This window comes from Pseudorasbora parva, chromosome 15 (assembly GCF_024679245.1).
Source record: "Pseudorasbora parva isolate DD20220531a chromosome 15, ASM2467924v1, whole genome shotgun sequence".
NCBI classification, from domain to species: domain Eukaryota; kingdom Metazoa; phylum Chordata; class Actinopteri; order Cypriniformes; family Gobionidae; genus Pseudorasbora; species Pseudorasbora parva.
The window spans coordinates 39405097-39427687 of NC_090186.1; the positions used below are offsets into that span (position 1 = coordinate 39405097).

General features: G+C 37.9%; 1 protein-coding gene across 2 annotated transcripts in view; it reads left to right on the forward strand.

Annotated features, from left to right (window-relative positions):
• Positions 1 to 22591, forward strand: part of atad2b (ATPase family AAA domain containing 2B) — a 103747-nt gene that overhangs the window by 69439 nt on the left and 11717 nt on the right. For both annotated transcript variants that reach the window (XM_067418058.1, XM_067418059.1), the window contains exons 25-26: positions 16024 to 16596; positions 17030 to 17160. In XM_067418058.1, the coding sequence (XP_067274159.1) occupies positions 16024 to 16596; positions 17030 to 17160 (704 nt within the window). The remainder of the gene's footprint in view (positions 1 to 16023; positions 16597 to 17029; positions 17161 to 22591) is intronic.

A 22591-nucleotide genomic window follows, 5' to 3' on the forward strand; every position in this document is an offset into this window, starting at 1 on the left:
CCGATTTTTACCAGCATATGGCTGTCCCCTATTGCCAAATCATGCACAAGCACATACGCTCAATCTATGACTATTATTAGCTCAGTGGCTGCCACATACTGCGTTCACACACACACACACACACACACACACACGCACACACTTTCTCTCTCTCACGTGCACTCTTCTCTCTCCCTCTGGTTGTTTCGGTTAAAAGGAATGGCTTTTCAACAAATCATTTTCACACCTTTTTTCCTTATTTTTTGTATCTGAAGCTATAGCAGCAACATTGAAAGCTCCGGTGTCTGTGTTACATGAAAACTCGTGTGATCGCGGCCGGCTCGCGCTGCAAACAGTCGTGCCGTGTACCAGCTGATTTGATGCGATGATCAAATTAAATGACTCGTAGCGTCTGCAATATCTCACGACCTTGCGAGTGTCCGAATTCGCACAGTGTACGCCCGCCTTAATGGCTGGGGGGAGTATCGATACTAAGGGCTATAATATCGATACTGTATCCTTTTTTATTATATCGGTATGTATCTAAGAATCGATATTTTGAGCACACCCCTAATATACATATACATACAGTGCCTTGCGAAAGTATTCGGCCCCCTTGAACTTTGCGACCTTTTGCCACATTTCAAGCTTCAAACATAAAGATATAAAACTGTAATTTTTTTGTGAAGAATCAACAACAAGTGGGACACAATCATGAAGTGGAATGAAATTTATTGGATATTTCAAACTTTTCGACAAATCAAAAACTGAAAAATTGGGCGTGCAAAATTATTTGCAAAATTATGATTGTGTCCCACTTGTTGTTGATTATTCACAAAAAAATTAGTTATATTTTTTTTGTTTGAAGCCTGAAATGTGGCAAAAGGTCGCAAAGTTCAAGGGGGCCGAATAGTTTCGCAAGGCACTGTATATATAATGAAAAAGATTTCCAAATGTTTGAAAAATAGATTTTTCTTGTGCATTGGGGGAATTTTTTTCCTCTACTAACAGCAGACTGTTATTTGAGCTCAGAGTGTTCCAGAGTGAAGCGAGAATAGATGTACTTTAGTACCTTTCAGGCTGTGTTTTGGTGAAGAATGATCCATTACGTCGTTTCAGGAGTTCTTTGTCATGGATGAGTGTCTGTAGATTGTAGTGAAATGTTAGGCCGTGTGTGAAGGACACTACAATTGTTGAAGGAAAGTTGAATGTTCAAGTGGGGTCAGTTGAGGTGACGTTTTGTGTAGACAATTTTCTTTTCTACACTTGGACCTTAAGTGGGGTCAAGAAAAAAAGTATGTCATGAATTATGAAAATGATATACATATTTATACAACAGTTCTCGAATTTGATAGGCCGAGAGCGTTTTCCAGCCATGTGATCTTCTACCAGTATCACCACGAGAACAGATTCTCCGTTTGTAAGAATTTATTTAAATAATACATTACATTCGGGGTTTGTTTTTCAGCAAACCCTATCGTATGCCCCCAGATCAGTTATACATATATGTCATGGGATAATTCTGTGATGCTTTTAGATCTTTTTTTAGAAAGCTTAATGCTGGTTGCTATTAACTGCTATTTATAAGGACATTTTTTATGCTTTTCTGGTCCATAAAATAAAGAATATACGGGCATATGGTATTAGAACAACATCCGTGTAATTTTCATTTTAGGCTGAACTATCCCATTAAGCATTTAATAACTTAGGATCTTTAGGTTAATGTTAAATGATAAATAATCTTTTATTTATTGTCAAATCATCGAATGTTTTTGCTAATACATCAATGCTGTTCATTTATGCTATTTGAATATAAAAAAAATATATTAGTTTATGTAGAAATTAACATTTACAAAGATTATTAAGTATTTTTTATTTAGTTTTTAACACATACAAACATTGTAAAGAGTTTTAAATTGCCAATAGATGATTTTTGGGTCTGTCACTGGGAATGTTTTCATCACAAATGTTTACAAAGATTAAAGGCTACTATAAATGTGTAGGCTACTGTAAATTCATAGTAAATTCAGTGTGCAAACTGATAACAGCATTAGACATTTGTTGTATGTTGACATGGTAATGCCATTGCTCACAAATGCACCTCAGTCATTTTGTATTGCATCATGTCGGGAGTAATTGATACACACACATCCTTTATGTTTAAGGTTATGCAGTTCATTTTTTTCATTATAAATAATAGATGCCGTGGGATTGCTGCAATGTAAAGCTTTTTCCTGTTTAATGTCCCTCTCTAGCTTTCCATCTTATTGACCTCATGTACATCGAGAGACGCCATCATGTAAGATCTTATTGCTGTAGATTAGTTTGCCCTTTGTAATGATGCATAGAAGTTCCTCTACCTCACTCTAGGGGGTTATAGGACTTCATGAATACAGGGTGTAATGCACTCATTATCTTTATGAAAACACCTTCATTTATCACCAGCATCACATTTGTGCTTTAAATATGAGAGAGACCGTTTCTTTGCTACACTAATGTCATGCCATTTTGTAAAGAAATTTCTTGGACCAAAAAAGCACATTTATCTCAACGTTTTTATTTGTGCGACTTATAATGGCTATTTTTGTGCGTGTTCTGCCACCTTGTTAGCAGATCTAGTTTCTCTTGGCAAATTAGTTTTTGGCTCAGTGGGTTTTATTTTCTGATAGAAGTAACATCACATTTAATGATTTAAATATGTCCATGTCCTGCCTCGTGTCTTGATTAGTCCAAATGCAAAAATGGATCCACATATGGTGACAAATGACTGTTCCAAAAATGTTTTAATTTCAGTTTGGTTAAGTTTTAATGTGTCTGGATATCTTTTAATGTAGCTTTATTTATTTATTTATGTTTATTTTATTATGCATGTGTCAAGTTGTACCTTTTAGCGCAGGACAGAACAAATAATCATTGCAAGTGTCAAATGTAATCAGTGAATATTTTAGTCATTTTTTTTTCTTTCTTTGGTTAGCTGAGGTGCATTCTACTATTCCATATTTAATTTACATTTAAAGTAGACTAGGTGCATTTTTTAGATTTTGTAAACATAATTTTATTTTTAATAAATTCGATTACAGTAAACATTTTTTTTTTAACTGAAATTCAAACAGATTCATTTTCAAAAGATTAACACTTTTCAATAACTTTGTTGTACATGGAACTTAATAAAGAAATTACAATATTTCAAGATTTAATCAAATCTGTAAATTGACTAGGTTTGTCACTGAACAATAAAACAGAATTTTAACATGAAATTACTATTAGGATAGCTGAAACCTAAGAGAAAATGGGTAAAGCATTAAAACAATAGTGACACCAGAATAAAAACATTAATGTTTCTTAACCTGAAAATTATAGAATTATACTATGCCTATAATGTAAGCCCTTTTTTATGGTAAAATCAGACGTTTGGTATTACCAGGATCAGGGCCGGCCGGTGGCATAGGCGGAATAGGCAAATGCTAGGGGCGCCACTCGTCCATAGGGGCGCCAAAATGAGTGATTTTTCCGGTTTTATTACTGCTACTTTTTGTTAATATTAATACGAAATATTACCCAAAAAAACCTTAAATAAATCCCCAGACTCTTCCCAGACCACCGCATCAATCTCCTCCTGCCCAGCGAGTGCTATAGTGTGTCCGATATTGAACGCGCGAGCAGGGAATGGGAATTTGTTGTCGCGTCGTCTCTCGCGCATCTAACAGACAGGATTGCTTTCGTTTTTAATGTGCTTGTTCGCTCGCGCCAGACAGTGAAAGTTACCTAATTATTTATGACAGATGGCCAATGTGTCAAAAAGACCGAAGCCCTCTGATACAGGAAAGATAAGGAATAAGGGGATAAAGACAGAGGTAAAGTGGTGAAATTAATGAATGAATAGTTTATCTAAATGCATTATCTAAATATGAATGTTTGCTAATTAATGCCAGTTATTTTTATCTTAAATTGATGTAAGCAGCTGTTCTGGGTGATCAGAATCATGTCAATTGTTTATAAACATATATATATTTTTTTTTAATAGCCTAATGTTTTTACTCAGTTGTGCAATTGTAAGGGGATATAGCCTATGGCTTTTTTACAATTTATTTTCTGAAATTAGTAATGATATTTATATACAGGTTTATCTAAAAGGCTTTTAAATCATACAGGATGTTGAATACAGGATGCAGAATGTTTCCTATGATGGGTAGGTTTAGGGTGGTTCGGGGTGAATTAGCATGTTAAATTAACTGCCCTAATTATAATGCATTTGTTCAGTGTTGTTTAGTTTTTTTTTAAAGGTTTAATTTTAGGATATTCCCACTCTCCCTAAATGTTGATTTTCAGTTTCTCATGAAAACAATCTGCTAGTTTGTATCAAGTAATTTATGGAGTCGTATAGTGGTCGTCCATCTCGGTGAAGGAAAATATGCATCACATAGCTGACCTTTGATTGATTCATCCACATTGAATCATTTAGATTGCTACACTGAACATTTCACCTGTTCTTCTTTATTGGATCAGTCATTTGTCATTTCCCGTAGCTGGTTGAGACAAAAACACCCTTTAAAAGAGTGTCGGATCTGACCTGACCCACGACTGTGATGGTTTTGATGTTTAATTCATAAATCCCACCCATAAAAATTTCAGCTGCAACTGAAATCCTTAGCAGCGGATCTGATCTGTTGACATTCATCTGAGGTGAACCAACAGAGGTTCAGCTCACAGTTTGAGTCCTTTGTCAGTTTTACGGCCCAAAATAACACAAGTCCCTGTTGGACGTAATGGCATCTGACCGTGCTTGTGCTGCTGAGTAAAGCCGAGCTTTTGAACTACCAATTTCTCAAATCCGCCGTTTCGGGTAAGTTTAACCATCCTAGTGTCCAACTCGTCGCCATTACCTGTGGTTTCTTCCGTCATATTGATTTTGTTTACCATCACTTTCTGTGAATTTCTTTCTCTAAAGAGCAGGATAAATGATTCAAAGCCTCATCATTCAGACCAGACGCTGCGTCTATCGCCTTCGATGTTCTCGTTCCCTGGGTTTCAGGTAATCACAATCCCAGCTTGGTATTAATCCGAATTTCACGGCCTCCTAATGGTGTCCATTAAAAGCAAGCTCTGTAGACGTTGTGCGCAGTCTATCATGTGGTTCTACATAACCCTCACCGTGGAATCTAAGCATCCGGCGCAGTGGTTGGTGACGAACCCCAGCAGGCCAGCCAAGTGATTACAATATATATGAAGTTGAAACTCTATTGCCAAGAGGGCTTCATTCCCACTTTTTTTTTTAACAGTAGATCTGATCAGAGTAGAAGTGACTTCCTTCCTTATCAACAAAAGAGCATTTTCCATGAGCGCCGAAGTCCAATAAATAAACTCTTTTCCTGGAAGGCCACTAGCCAATTTTTACATGTCAAAAGTAGTTGTTTAGTAGATTGAGAAGGAGACCACTAATGGAGTGCAACAGTTTGAATTTGAAAGTAAAAATCCAATTAGTTTTCTCCATAAGGGGATTGACTTTTAATGATAACCTATAAACATTAAGAAACAGACTTACTGTATGCTATGGTATTTGCATTTGTTCAAGCTATCAGCCCATATTATTTAAACTTTATTTTAAATAATGAATTAAAAAGTTACATTCCTGTTAAAAATATACATGCCCACCTGTTAGAAAATCAAAACAAACAAATCATGCCAAAATAACTCTTTAGTGCCCATCTACTCTTATGAAGCACTGCAAATGATTTAAATGAGTCAGTCTCTCTTTACGTTCTTTAATCCCTATGAGAAAAATGAATGTGTACCAAGGCCATTAAAAAAGTGGATGGCCACTGTTGCATTCTATAGGATTTACAAAATCCGAAAAGCTTACACCGAGTGCTGTTTTTTTCCACACCGTTTGGCTTGGCAGACACCACCCTGATAAGGCGCCAAAAAGCTCCCACATCATTTTGACTCTTGTCCAGTTCTGAGGGATGGAATGACCTTTGCTGTCATGACACCAATGCTTGCTGGACCTTCAGGCTGAGCAGGCTGCCCGCAATAATATGGGTGATCTCATTTCCGGCTCAAGGGCCAATGAATCATACACTAGCATAGCCGATAGTGGTTTCATCCATAAGAGATGCAGCTCTTCTTTGTAAAGTGGTTTGAAGCTGTACCTATTTTTGGCTGGTCTATATTTCAAAGCTGTCACAACATGTATTGAAGCCATCAAACGTGCATATCCACATACTGTAAAGTGCTTATCTATGGGCATTTCATGGAAAACTCCGGCAAAGCCGGTGGCATGTTCGCATACTCACAGTGGAAATGAATTACCCGTGACATGCCCGTGTGTTTCTCCTTGCATTGGGCACAGGAAGCTTTTGACTGATCTACTTCATTTCCACAGGCGTAGACTGAATCATTGATCGATCCACAGGCCTCATTAAGCACCTGCACTGCATGACAAAGGCCAGAGTGACTAACTGTGTCCTCTCACAAGTGTGACCCTGACCATATCTCTCTCTTTCTCATTTTCCATTCGTCTTGTCTAACCTCTTGATTTCTCACCTTAAAGACTTCTAGAGGGTGACACAATGTTGCAACATTGTAAGGCAGCATCCTACGTGGGGTTAGAATGTGACAGATTTTGAATTATTTTTCTAGGCATTTTTTTATACATTGCATTATTTTAGTTTTGCCTTTTGAATGCAAAAGGAGAAAAATATATATATAAAAATTATGCCCTTGTTTTAACACAATGGTTCATGCTCCAAGACACTTTTTAATTATAAAATGATCCATATCAAGAGTTGCACATTCTCTTTTGATAATGCACAAGCCCTAACCACTAGTAGGTCATACCTGCCTTTTTGTCCGTTTTTTACATTAACATGTAGAGGCAGTAATTAAAATCAATATCTTTCTTTAGCCTTATCATTTTCCTCAGACAGGTTTGCACTAGCAAATAGCAGACAAATGGATTTCCATGGATGAATAATAGTCCTAGTCAAACTCGACTAAAGCCTTATCCAGTCCTTACCGTGTCCTGGGCTGTGAGCGTGAGCTGTTCTGCAGTATGGAGCTCAGCCGTGTGGCGGCTCTCCTTCGTTCTCCTCTGTTGAGCTCATTTACCTCAGATCCGATTCACATGACTCTCTCTTGCTTGCTATTAAATGTTTAATAATATTCACAGCGTGGCACACCTACACATCTATGCAGGAATTTTAAGTAACTCTAGAAATTAGTGTCATTGTAAGGCCACATGTTTTACAATTAACTATTGGAGTAATGAGCTTCTCCTGAGGAAGAATGGTCCTGCCTGGATCTAAAGGAGCCATATTGAACCTTTTTGCAGCATTGCATTTTATTCCCAGAAGTCTACTTATTATGTTAATCAAGGTTATTGCTGAAAAAATATCTATCCACATATTGTCCAATACTCAGTAGGGGGAGGAAAATCACTAGGTGATATTTAGTATAAATAGTGTGTTCACACTGATTCCAAAAGGAAACATGCACTTCAAATACCTGAATGATGCACTTAATTGTTGGACAATAAAATGTTGGGCACTCAACTGGAACAGCTTTTCTTTCTTCTTTTAAATGTATGATAATATTAATATACATATTTCATAATAATAAATTTAATAATAATAAATTTCACTAGATAGTAGAGTATATAGTATATAATTTGGGACACAACTACTGTTAATTGTTAAGAAGTAGAATGTAGTAATTCCATTTAAATCTACTGCTTTTTTAGTAGATTTATATCAGCCATTTTATAATTTATTGTCTGTAGCATTGATTATCTGTTACCGCATCACGTGCAAATACCTGATTATTTGCTAATGAAAGTTGTTGTTTAATAGTATTGATTTGATCAATTAATTGTTACAGACCTTTTTCTGAATTAGTGGTTTTTGGACTAGTCACATCATCAGGTCCTATTTTAACGATCTGAGCCTATGGTCAGAAGCTCATTGCGCAGGTGCACTTAGGCCATGTCTGAATCCACTTTTGCTAATTTAACAACGGAAAAAAACGGTTGGCGCGCCATGGTAAAGGTCTAAAAGGGTTGTTCTTAGTCTCTTAATAAGTCATGGGTGTAATGTGCAATAAACAAATCAGAGTCTCATTTCACTTTAAAAGATCCATTTGCACCATGGTGGATTCGCTATTTACATGGCGGAATTTGCAAGACTAAACGCTTCTCCAGAGAGGAATCTTTTTATTTTTAATATTTAAAAGTGTTTGTGCTGCTGCATGTCCTTGTGTGTATAGCGAGCAGACTGTATTTGTGTTGTGCACCTGCCTATATGTGCATATTACTAATGCACCCTTTAATTAACAAAAAAATACTGCACTATTGACTTTAGACCAGGTTTTAGTTGGTCAGATTTCTGTTGTCTCAATGCCAGCAATGCACCTGAACACACATAATTTTCGGACCAGCATGCCTATGGGCAAACAGATGGGCATGAGTGCATTTGCTAGTTAAACAATGTGGCGCTTGACGTGAAAATGATAACTGTGTCAGGCTGAAACACTTGGCGTGCCTGAAGTTGCATTGTGCTGGGTGTATGATAGGGCACAAAGTCTCTTAAATGATAAGATCTGATGGAAAAGTATGTTGGCGTAGAGTAAATCTACATCTGTATTTTCAGACAACATTTTTTTGTGCATAGTGTGTGTTGAGCGTCTGTAAAAGTAATTTTCAACTTTTTGTATTTTTTTATCCATTGCATTCACCTGATCATTAGCTTATAACAAAGAGCGATGTTTTCTCACTGTTGCATCATGGAAGTAATTGAAAACGGTGTCCCTACAAGGCGGACCTAAAAGTGACTGCTGTATTTTTTGCATGCTATCGCACAGTTTAATAAATGGAAGATAAGGTGGTGTTTTGGCAGGTACTGGTGGGGGGGTGCACAGCTAAATATTCCTGGCGCCGCATAAAATATGCATGCAGTGGCAGTTTTAATTATTACAAAGTGCTGAGCTATTCCAAGAAGAGCATTTCCTCCACATAGACACACACACACAACACACACAATTTTATATCAACCGTCTGGGACTGTGTGTTCATGCTTGAACAATTCCCATGCATTATTTAGAAGTGGGAAGACTGGGGAATGACAACTTTTTCCTGCCCAGTGCTGGGCTCCTCTCGGAGGAGTCCACTTTATTCACTTTGCACTTGCACACTGCTGACCCCTGACCTCTCTCTCGCATTTTCTTTAATGGCGAAAAGGGACATCTGTGACTTCCTGGGATGTGTTTGCAACTTTCTTATTTTGAGATCACAAACAGCTAATTAAAATAAGTTACAATAACTGAAGACTGGAAATGGCAAATATTCAGACTTAGAATTAGTGAAACAACGCTTCTCTATAAGCTGGATGGATGGTGGACGGATGCATAGATGGATGGATGGATTCAAATATCCTGTTAATGTTATTGATCTTCATACTCTGTCATTGCCTGTGCTTGCTTACTCTAATCTCGTTGAGAAATTTCTTCACGTTCGATTTGTCTGATGCTTGTATGAGTTACTTTTAAAAAAATATTTTCATTTCCCCTGAAATAGCTGCAAAGGTCACCTGTACGTGGTCGAGAGAGCTGAGCCATCCATGAGTAATCACTATGTTTAGAAAGGTGACATTTATAAATGAAATCTATACAGCAGACACACAGAGATGATGAAAAAGCGCTGCCTCTGATATTTTAGGGGTTACATTAAGGACCATAAACACGTACGCAAACTTATACTATTTTGCAAACTGTTTGTTTTTTCATCTCCCCTGGCTCTCTTTTTCTCCTTTTCATTATAGTCAGTCTTTCTCCCTCTTTTTCTTGCACACTTTCATCTCTCTGTTTCCTGAAATATGTTTCCTGTGCCGTTCGGTTTATTCTGGGCTTTGGAATAACACCCCTACCATTCACAAACACAGCAAGGCTGTGAAAAAGGAGTTGTCCATGGCAAGCTTTTTCTCTCTATCCTTTCTCGTCAGTTGTTTCTGAAGCAGATGCTGTAGATAAGATCCATCAGTCTGCATGTGAATGACAGAAGCTTCTTCTCCATCCAGCTCAGCACCAGTATCAGTATGACCGTGACCTGAGCCTCATCAGCTGACCTCAGCACCACAGAACAGAAAATAACCGTGTCTAGTTATTCTGCCCAGCTGGATTTAAGTCTGGGATGTTTGTTTTATTTCATGTAATTTTTTTAAATGTTATTTTAGCCTTGAGTCTGCCACTCTATTTTCAGAGTAGAGACACATATGACTGAAACAAAGCATTTTTATAAACTCACAATCCCAAAACCATGCAGGAAAATGTTTAGATACTAAATTGTTTTGGTAAGACTTTACAATAAGATTTAATTTGTTAACATTATTTAATGTATTTAATAACATGAACTAACAATGAACAATTTTTCTCATGCTTCTGTATTGCTTTCAATATTGCTAAACAGGACCACAAAAAAACCAAACAAAAAAAACCAGGTTGGAAATATGGATTCAAACTAGTTTCTGAAAGTATGACATTTTCAAAAGGAAAAATTCCTTTTATGGCCACTTCTCTCGAAAGAGCGCGTGCAACCAGAGTAAGCACAGGAGCATGTCCATCAAAAAGCTTCATTTGGGTTATTGAAGCCGTAATTTTGTTTTTAGACCACAACATCAACAGTGTCATTAATGAAGTATGTATCTGGTTGTGAGGGAAGGATAACCTTCTTTAGCTTTCCAAATAATCCAGCGTTAAGGAAACAGTGGATGCAAGTTTTGCGAGTGTGTTTGTTCCCGGACGCTAGTCGAAACCGCAGGCGGTGAGTGAAACGGCATCAAATGTCTGTTTTTTGTTGGCAATCAAGTGCATATAATGAAAAAAATACAAACGTATAGTGAATCGAAAGTTATCCAGGGATAATGCTATTATGGTGTGTGTGTGTGTGTGTGTGTGTGTGTGTGTGTGTGTGTGTGTGTGTGTGTGTGTGTGTGTGTGTGTGTGTGTGTGTGTGTGTGTGTGTGTGTGTGTGTGTGTGTGTGTGTGTGTGTGTGTGTGTGTGTGTGTGTGTGTGTGTGTGTGTGTGTGTGTGTGTGTGTGTGTGTGTGTGTGTGTTTTCTCTTTAGCTCCACCCACTGCTGTTCCACAAGCTTGGCTGTTTTAGGAAAGAATCAGAGATATGAAGGATGCAGTACTACTCTATAGGCACTCAAGATTAATATGAGATTGGCAGAAACTGTGTCTCATGTACCCTTTCATTAAGATTAATAAATGCTGTAGAAGTACTGTTGTAAAGTATTTCCATTTTAGAAACACAGCATCAAGTTTTCTATGTCTGAACTATTTCATCCATTTATTCACATCAATTAAGCAGGTACTCTGTTGCTTTAGCAACAAAGAGACACGTCCACATTTCTAGAAAAGCGCCGCTAGACACCCCATCGTTAAAAACGTCTGCTGGCGTGAGAGAAAAACAAACAAAAAGCATTTCAAGGCTTAAGCATTAAAGACATTAAACATTAAAGCTAGTCTTCTGTCTACCTGGTCGACATAAAAAACAGCGTTAGACTGATCAGGAATATCAGAAGCAGATAGGCTGGGGTTGTATGACTTTGATTGAAGTTTTAATAATACAGATACTCTTATTGCATTGCATTTCTCTTAACTGTGAAACCCCAGGGTTATGACACACAGTCCTTGAGGCCACAGCCTGTTTTGATTCCTTGTCAAGCTTTGACTTTTATAGGGCTGGAAATCTTCTGCCTTTGGCTCTTATCATGGATCTGATTTCAAAACCAGAGAGCAAAGTACTGATAATCATTGCTGCTTTTTATTATTATTTATTTAATATTGAGGCAATATTGAAGTTAGATTCTGGGCTTATCATTTTATTAAACATAAAAGTTTGTAATGTTACTATCTTGGAAATCTCCTTTACTCTCTTTTAATGCCGCTTTTGACGATGATCTGGCCTCAGTCATGCCGTTTTCAGAGTTTTTGCCGCAGATGCAATCTGGACACATCAATATGTCCTCCAGCAGTACAAGTTTTCTATTTTCCCCCATCAATCAGTCCAAGCAGTCTGCTGTTCTCTAGTTCCTTTGTAGTGCTGTTCAATCATAAGCCCAGTATTCTGGTTGAACACACACAAACATACTGAGCCTTTGTGGACTTAATTACGCGTCATTAGGGCCTGATGCATCGCATGGGTCTCTTTAAAGCGAGTCATGGCTATTGTGTACTGTGATTTGGCCAAAATGTCAAATTAGGTCTTGTGTAGACACAAAAGAAAAAGCAAAACAGCAGGCTAGAACGAAATGACCTTTTTGTGTAAATTGCTAGCGGCACCTTTCTACCATCCGATTGCTAAATCTTAATAAATTGGGGCTCATCAGTTCCGCTTCATTTGCTGTTCATCTGTATTCCGAGTCAGTTGTCACACATATGCATGTCAATCCTGACTGACACTATTGCTGTCGATGCAAAATTCAGATGCGTTTTATGGTCTGTTACTTAAATGTATGTCTTGTTGGGTAGTTCATGTTCTCTAAAATGTTGCCTGATGCAGCTTGTCATTCCCTAATACCACCTGTGTTTACAAAATAGATTAAAGGCCAAATTCAAAAGGTCCAGTATGGAATTTCTGCACAATTAGTGGCAGCCAACCAAATTGCAAAAGTAATGCTTTTCAGACGGATTTCTTTTATTCCCAACCCTTTTTGTCATGTTTACTCCAAAGCATTTATTAAAGACTTCATCATTAAGACATAGGGCCAGATTTACTAACAGCTTGTGCCAGCGTAAACCCTCTTCTGGCATTAAAAAACTACTGTCAGGATTTACTATAGACATGCAGTGATAAATTAGCACTAAAAATGTGTGGACAGGGTTATTTTTACAGCTGATCTTATTGCATATGCATTTGTAGGTGTTTCCCATTCAGACACAAAATTTATGGGAGGAGAGTATTTAAATGAATTATGTGAGGTGATTTACAGAGTTTTGCGCTCATCAGCGTACTGGTGTTTGCGCCATTATTTATCTTAAACCAGACGCTCCATTATGGAAATGATCTGGCTGTGTCTGCTTCCATTCATTTGTGCGTCTTTAGTATATAATACTCAGAACTTTCCACTCCCATCTGTGCTTTTATTGAATTTTGCTCTCACGCTAATTTGCTCTATTTTGTAAATCCGGCCCTTAGTTTGTATTTATTAATTCAGAAATGTTGCCTCATTGTCTCATTGCCTCAATGCTGCAAACAGCAACTTAAAGTAGTTCCTTGAATACTGTCTGTATAAACATGTATATTGAATAGGAGTCAAGCTTGTATTCTCTTACCGGTAACCGTAGAGACAGTGACCAAAGTAATATCAAAAAAGTCCATAAAAATTCTTATCACATTTGATTTGACAAGAGCTGCAGATTTTTTTCTGTCAAATGTTAATTTACCAACAAAAGCTTTTATATGTGATCATTTGAGTGGTGCGTAGAACACAAAACTGACGGGAGCAATGACTGGCTCTAAATACTGTCAAATGATAGCTCATGTCTCAGTCGCTGTTACAGAGAGTGAAACCACACACGAAAACCCATAACACTTGGTAGACACATCTTTGTGCAGAGCAGATCCCTTGCACTGTTTGATGTGACAGACAACTAGTTGTCCAGTCCGGTTCGGTTCACACAGGTTTTCAGAGAAAGGTTGAGAGTCCTGAACTAATGAGTGTGAGTTTGGTTATAGAATACGGTTACGTTCAATTGTATGTGAACGTTACCAGTTATAGGGCTCGTATACAGGACTGATAACTGTATTCTGTTGCTTTGTGAACGTGGCTATATTCTGATAAGTGTGTCATCCACACAAATTTGTTTTCTTTCAGATTAATTATGATTAGTTGTTTTAATTATTTTATTTTCTGTTTACTAGGTTAACAAAACTAATTCAAAATCTAAGTAACTACTGAGGTACACGTCCTCCAGGTAACCCTTGTGCATCATAAAATTAAATTACTAATTACTAACAAAAAATGTTTTTTCTATTACTAACAAAATCTTTGTAGCACAAACTGCTCTGTCTCAGACAACGAGATCTTTGTGCTGTGTCGGCCACCGTAGCTTCTCTGTGTGCTTCAAAAGGGAGGGGAAAGTGGTGGGTGGTTGCAATTTGTAACCTCAGCTAGATGCAGCTAAAATGTACCCCGTGCACCTTTTAAGTTTGGTCTCATTTTAGAAAAGACCCTAGGTCAATTTTTCTTGAAATAAAAAAAATCAAAAGTTAAGGTTTAAGTTAATGAACATTATTTTATATAAAGTATATATTTAATGAAACATGTTGAACTGAAAACGGCTAGAAAATCTAAGCTAAATCAAAATCTAAACGATGTTGAGGTTGATATCAAATTTGAGGTTGATATCTCAAAAAAAATAGCTTTCAGTAAGATTTTGTTTGGGCATAGTTTTCCCCATTAGATGCCAGCAAAGCTCTGGTAAACACAGTGGTTGGATTAGTGATTTGCTCTAGAGTTTTTCCTATGTCAAATACACACACGCACGCACGCATATGTATACGCAGAAAACAGGAATAAAACGAGTATTCACTTTTATATGTCAAACCTGAGAAAATGGCAGCAATTGGAAAAAAATTGTAAAAAATATTATTTTTGAAGCCTTGCCAACAGAACGAAAGTCTACTAACCAAGGACGCACAAGGGTTAAGAATCTCAGACAGTGTTACTGGAGAAAGTAGAGACTGTAAAAGCCCAACTGTTGAACTCGAGACCTGTTACCCCAGACTAGTGCTGCAGATCCAGCAGAGGAACGTGTGGAATGAAGCCTGTTAAAGTTTTACAGCATCCGACCTTTAGCCTCTTCAACCTGAAGGTTTTACTACATTTTTTGGAACTGGAAAAGCTCTAATGTTACTTATGCGCCCCCCTCTCTTTTTTCTTTCTCTATTCATATGTTGGCAATCTCCAAAGTCCTTCTCTTTCTCCCTCTTCCTCTTGCTTGTTTCCTCTCTCTCTCACACACCTCACTCGATCATTCTGATTACATCCGAAGGGAGCACCAAGTGCTTCGCAATCAACCTCTCCGATTTAAAAAAAAAAAAAAACTGTTGTATTTAGAATAGGAGGGGTGGTGTGGGAATCCATTATTTTGAGTGGAGTGTGACTACTCAGTCACTGAAAGCCCTATAGGAAACACCAGCAGCCGGAGGAGGAAAATTAGCCCAATCCTTTTGGGCTCTGATATATGGCGCACATCTGGGCTGCCGTCCATTGTTTTCAATTACGGCTTTAAGCATGGCCTCCTGCGTGCTGAACAATGCTCCCCCTCAGTTTGTTTTTCCATAGCCCCCTTTCTCTCCCTCTCCGACCAATTACACAGTGGACAGGTGTCGTGTAGTGCTAACAGATTGCCCCACACGCCTCTATTTTTCTCGCCGTGCTTCTGGAGCGCTCAGCATAAGCTCCCTGGTGACGGTCACGACAACACACTTTTTTTCTTCTTCTCTCTCTCGTTGTCATCTGAGTGACTATGAGACTTGAGGGTGAGAAGTTCATCGTGCAGTCAGTCATGTCTAATGAACAGTTAGACCTGCTTCCAACACCCGTGATTTTGACAGGGATTTTACATGTAATTAGGGAGCGAGAATCACGAGGTGAATGTAAGTTATTAAAATGCACGATCCTGCTCGAAAGCTTTCCAAGTGTTTCTGTATATGCTGTATAGTATGTGCTGAATTTACTAAATTTTATGTCATTTTTGTAGGCCTTAATCAGAGTACAGTGATGCCACGTTTCCTGGATCCTATTAAATCAGATAGATTTGTCTGTTAGCTTTTATTCTGTTTTATATCTAATAAATATAATTATTTATACAGTATATAATAGTTTTTTTTTTAAATGTCAATATTTGTTTTATTTCTTAAATCTAAATATGCAGAAAAACAGTAGACATTAATCAGAGTAGATGAATCACAAATCTGAATATATGCATTCTGTGTTTCTTATCTTAGATGACTTAACACAAATCTTTCTTTGTTTTCAATTTCAGATAACATAAAGCGGAAATTGCGACGGCGACCGATTTGGGGACGGGGCATCATCAGGAAGAAAAAGATTTATAAAAAGGAGGAAGCAGAGGAAGATGATGAACCAGATGAGGAAGAAGGAGTGGAGGATACAACAGCGCATGGTGACACCTGTCTCACTCAGGACGAGTCGTCCTGTGAAGCAACAGAGCTCCATCCTGACAAACAACCACTCCAGGCCAACGGACACATCCTCTCCACAGAGGAGGAAAACTCCTGTGAGCCGACGGCCACTCAGGACCCTCAGGGCAAAGGGGAGGCCATCGAGACCCCCTCAGAGGAAGCTCCTAGCGCCAAGGAGCCGTCTGAGGCTCCGACAGTCTCCGCTCCTCAGGAGTGTGTGAATGGAAATGAATCTATGGACAGTGTGTACAGTGATGCTCTAGATAAAGAAACAGAGGTAGACTCTATTAAAATAGATGCACTTAAAGAGAAACCAGCGGAGCATAAAGAACCTTCTGCCCCAGAATGCAACGCAGAGGAGAATGTGGCAGCAGCAGAGGAAACTCCGTCTGATGGCGACCATGAAAAAGAAGGTATGGCACACTAGATGTTGCAAATGCCAAAGTACTAATTAAGCATATTATATTACATATTTTCAAATATTTATAATGTTTATGCTCTCAAACATGGAAATAAACATAATTATATGTAATTCTTATATAAGTAATTAAATCTCCATAAAAGATGCAGGGCCAACAAACAAATTCCAAGTATTGATAGTCAACTCTATGGTTAATCACAGTTTTAAGAAAAATACTCTGTATTTGGAATTCAAACACCATCTGTTTGTGAACATTTCTCCTGCCGAGAGTTAAATACACCCACAGAAACACCCTGAGGTGTTTCAAACATTGCCTCTTCCTAGATGGATACACACATTCATTTCCTTCACCAGGTGTTGTCCTTTTCTTGTGTATTGCATGCTCAGGTTTTTCCCACAGTGTGACTTTGCTTCGTTTTTTATAGGTTCATCAAAAGGAAAGAAATGTGACAAAGGTCCATCCGAACCCGAGTCAGAGGAGCTGGCTGTCAGACTCGAGGAGGCTGTGCAACTTCCGCCACCGCCAGCTCTCGTGGTTGACCACCATCGGCTTGAGGTGGGAAGTTGTTCTTAAAAACAAAAATATGTTTTAATACATTTTCATTCAATTGTAATGATTTTTCCACTTGAAACCAATATCATAACCCCCTTCAAATTAGTGAAGTTAATGGGTTGAAAATGCAGTTTTCTGGTGTCTTCAGTGATTGTTCTGAGGTAACATACATCCATAAGCACATCCCATAAGCTCTCTGAGCACATTAGCATTACTGTAGCTGTGCTGTAATGCACTGATCTCAGAAGGAGGGAAATCACTCTAATCATCAACTCATTTTGGAAAGAATGTCATCTGTGTTGAAAGTGGAGACTGCTTCATCATCATCATCATTAGGCAATTTTAGAGGTATTCATTCACTCTCATTGCCTTAGTCATTCTTTTCCATTTAATTATTTGCTGTCAAGTTAGAGCACAATCATCGATTTAGTTTCTCTTCTAACGAGCACATAGAGCTTTAGTTCCAAACTGGAACGCACCAGTGGATAAGTGTTGATTTTCGTCATTATTATTATTTCGTCAACAGCATTTTTTCCCAGACGGAAACGAGACGATAACATTTTAAATGACCGAAACTGTGATGAAAATCTATTGACAAATTTGTCAATGAATACAAACTAGACAAAAATGTTAAGGTGGGACAATTTGGGAAGAGATCCAGTCAGAACGGATGTCCTGCGTTGGTGATAGATGAGCACATTTGAATCGTAACATGCTGCTTAACCCGGCTGGACATGAGTTAGCATGCGCTTGATGTCTCATGAAACGTTAAAAAATGTAAAACTCTGGGAGAAAGAAAAGAGCAGACATTTATAGATCTGAATATGTGTATTGACATGAAAGAGAACTCTGCCAGTACTTTTTTTTGTGTGCGCGTGCACACACACAAAAAGCTGTGCACACAGAAAGCTACCTCTTACAGCACTGGAGTACTGAATTGAGCACTATCGCGTCTGAATGGACAAATAAAAATGTCAAAATGTCCGTATTGACATACAATTGTGCAATAATTGAAATCGAAATAAAAAAATATTTAAACAACCTTCAATTATGACAGTCCGACCAAATAATGAATCAATGAGATATTACAAATTATTGTTAATATCCATTAATCACACTTAAAATGGCAGATAAAATAGCTTGAATATAGATTTAAAATAGATTTTGAAACAGTATTCCTCGCCGTGTACATTTATCCAATCCAATCCAATCCACTTTATTTATATAGCACATTTAACAAACAACAATCAGTTTCCAAAGTGCTGCACAAAATTAAAAAAAAAACACAAAAATATATAAATATTTTAAATATATAAATATATATATAAATATATAATATATATAAAAAATATATAAATATATAAATATTTTTTTATTTCGATTTCAATTATTGCACAATTGTATGTCAATACGGACATTTTGACATTTTTATTTGTCCATTCAGACGCGATATATAAAATCAATAAGACACAGGACCACACAACTCACGCGGAGTTAAAAGCCAAGGAATAAAAGTGGGTCTTAAGACGAGACTTAAAACATTCAACTGTGGGAGCCGTTTTGACCAGGGGAGGCAGAGCGTTCCACAATCTGGGGCCAATCACTGCGAAAGCCCGGTCCCCCCTGGTTTTAAGTCTGGTCCTAGGAACCAAAAGCTGGAGCTGGCCCTCAGACCTCAGTGAACGCGACGGTGTATAAATTTGGATGAGGTCCGTAATATACTGTGGGGCCAGTCCATTCAAAGCTTTAAAAACAAACAATAAAATCTTAAAATCAATTCTAAATCGAACAGGAAGCCAGTGCAGCGAAGCGAGGATGGGGGTAATGTGTTCGCGCTTTTTGGTTCCTGTTAAAAGCCGTGCTGCAGAGTTCTGGACTAACTGTAAGCGAGAAAGAGCATTTTGGGATATTCCAGTGTATAGTGCATTACAGTAGTCCAGACGTGACGAAATAAAAGCATGCATGACTTGCTCAAAATGTTTAAAATATAAAAAAGGTTTAATTTTGGATAAAAGACGAAGATTAAAAAAACTTGATTTTACGACAGTGTTAATTTGTTTATCCAGTTTAAAATCACTGTCTATAGTGACACCAAGGCTGGTGGCTGTGGGATGCACATGGGTTTTGAGGGGACCTAAGTCGACCTGAGGTCCAATGGGTCCAAACAACATTATTTCTGTTTTCCCCTCATTTAGGATTAAACAATTCTGAGCCAACCAGGACTTGATGTCACTTAAACACTCGAGTAAGGGTGTCAAGGGGGCGTGTTCATTTTTTGTCAAAGGCATGTATATTTGGCAATCGTCTGCATAAATTGAAATTAAAAATGATAGGAAATACCGTGCTTTTTAAAAATCACACTGAGTGGTAGAAGGTACAGAGCAAAGAGAATGGGCCCAAGAATTGATCCCTGGGGGACTCGAAGTTCAAAGGGGCGGTGGATTTATCCTGCTTTTCCATGCATATAGTGAACAATATACATACTGCATTTTTGGGAGTGGTATAATAATAATAATAATAATGCGTTCGATTTATATAGCGCTTTTCAAGGCACTCAAAACGCTTTACATTGAAGGGGGGAATCTCCTCAACCACCACCAATGTGCAGCATCCACCTGGATGATGTAGTATGGTATGGTATGGTAGTATGCCATTCGAAACACGCCCTTGATATGCTGCACATCCTGTTAGCTAAATAGTGAGTGAAATATGTGTGAGACTTACACTTTCAACACAGCAAATGGCAGGCGTGCTGAGTTTTCTTCTCACCAGTAGTAAAGTGCCAACTGTAGTGCTCAGACTGGTAACTGCAGCATCTGAAGAAGAGACTGTGCAGGCGACTCTATCGCTTGACGACACGCGACACACCCCGCTGCCACATCATCTATCACACCATCATCACTGAAACCCCCCCTGAGGACTCCTTCCACGGATCGCCGGCCGCTGGGCTGTGTGAAGTGATGGGGGGCGAAGGCCCGGAAGCACGTGTGGCACTAATCCTTCAGCTTATTTGTTCATTTACCGAGAAAAGGCTGATATCTTTAAGAAACAGATCGTCAAGTGACGGATGCTGTGAATAATTGCTTTTTCATCCCTGGCTTATGGAACAAATTGAATTGCCGTTGAAGTGGGGTGAGAGTTGCCGTTTAAGCAGGTATCTCCTGTTTGGGGTGGCAAAATGCCTGACACATATTAGGAATGAAAAGTGGGCTGTTTTGCTGTGCTTCATTCATATTCATTGACTGGAGATGCGCTCATTACTATTGACATTTTTGCTGCGCAGCACAGCCCTCATACATTTGAAATTAAAGGGCCGTCACAGCAAACTATGAGTTTCATCTTGCCTTGGTATTTTTGTGCATCGGAAGAAGCCAGCATCACACCATGTGTCAGTGTTTGGATGCATAATAACGCTGAATTTAAAGACCACACAAGTTGAGTCTGGAGATTCATAAAGGTTGTCTTCTCCCTTGATGTCATCCATGGATCTTTAATGTGATCATGGCCATATGGCTTTATCGCTCAACAAGAAGTCATGTCTGTCTAAATCTGTCTTTGCCTTGGACACAGTAAAAGGTTTTATCCTCTCGTTTAATGTTTTCTTAAAAGGATGCTTATTATAGCATGTCAAGCTTCATGTCTGCTGTTCTCATGACCAAAGAAATTGGCACGTTTTCAGTCTAAAATGTTCCCTGTTCGGTCTTCTAGCTGGGTGAATCTCACAAAACCTGTCAAGAATAAGTCTGGCTGACATTTTACCAGAGCATCAAAAAGAAGAAAAGATTAAATAAAATTATCTTTAAAGAAAATGAATCCTTTTTTCTTTTTTCTTTTTTTTTTGGAGACTTTTGTATTGGGACATTTATTTCATATATATGGACTCTACTGTCAGTGTAATTAATTCAGCTAAATATGATAATTGGATCTATATTTTCCTGATTTCAGCGGTTTATTTGTCAGGGAGCTTATTCAGTCAGTTCTTCTGCTCTCTCAGCAACACTGAATGTTTAAGTGTGAAGAGAGTTAAAATAAATTATCTCTTGACTAAACTGATGGAAAACACATGCCAGGAAATAGATCTTGCCAACCTGCAACAGATACTTTTCTATGGTTCAGCTCTAGCCAAACATAAACGTGTGCTGTACTAGGGTACCGGTCAACCAAACTTAAACGTGCTTGTGCATGTATTTGATGTATTTGGCCAAACTTGCCAAGCTGAGAACAGCACTCCATCCAAAAGGTGTTTATATAACATCTGTCTTAGTATGTGAGAAATTATGCTAGTCATCTTTGTTTCAGACACAGGAACGAGGATGACGAGGTATTACACCATTTATGTGCTAATGAACTGTAGTGGTTCCATTGTTTTCTGTTGTGTTTGATGCATTTCAGAATACAAAAATAGATGCACAGCCATTACAAAGAAACCAAACTAAATGTCATGCCAGTTTGACAATATCTTTGCTTTACTGCTGCTGTCACTGGAGATGTAATTGGTTCTGATCGGCCGAACTCTAACCCTCGTTTTAGAGCAAGAGTTACAGATTTGACATTTTGGACAGCACGTCAGACTGCATAAGACATTATTATATGTGGCAGTTTAAACCTGAAGTTTGTGTTTTAAACTTGGTTTTAAACTTTGTTTGATATGTCTCATTAAGCCCAAAGGCTATTGACTTTATGTCGATCCCATCTGTTGCTGTGTCGGGCTGATGACGCAAAGACTTGCTTGTAACACAACATTTTTTTATGCCTTACAGATGTATTCAATATTTTTTTATGTGTTTATAATTTAGTTTGTGATGTGTATTTTGGTCATTTTGACTACACCATTTTTTTAGTCCACATATCTTTTGTAGTCTATTTCGGTCTGTTTCTAACACAAAGCTGTATATACTGTAGCTTCACAGGACTTTGAATACATTATTTAGGACTATTATGCTATTTTATTTTAATATCTTTGGTCTAAAGTCTATTTTTTCAGGAATAAAAAGCAATATATTTTCCATCTCTGTGTGAAATGGTAATATTACAAAGTGCAGCACAGTGCAGCCTTATTTGTCTCAAATTGATCTCAAAGGTTTAATTTTATACAGTTCATCTTGTGGATCTTCCACAATAGTTGCATCACTTGTTCCAGTTTTCTAAGTTGACCATTTCAGCTTTCGGTTTGTCTTAGTAGAATGTATTATACATATTCTGCAGCTGGAGCTCATGAGTTGTGTGATTTGTATTAACAGTAGAATTGGGTAAGTGCTCTTGTCCTTTATTTTTAACTTACAATTTGTGCCTTAATCATGGCCCGTGTGAATCTAGCTCATTTGAGCCTTTATAATGACATACTAACTATGAAAATCTATGACTAAATTATTCAACAATTATAGCCCTCAGGATGACTCTCGAGTTAAGGGGGCCAAGAAAAAAAAAGTGTACC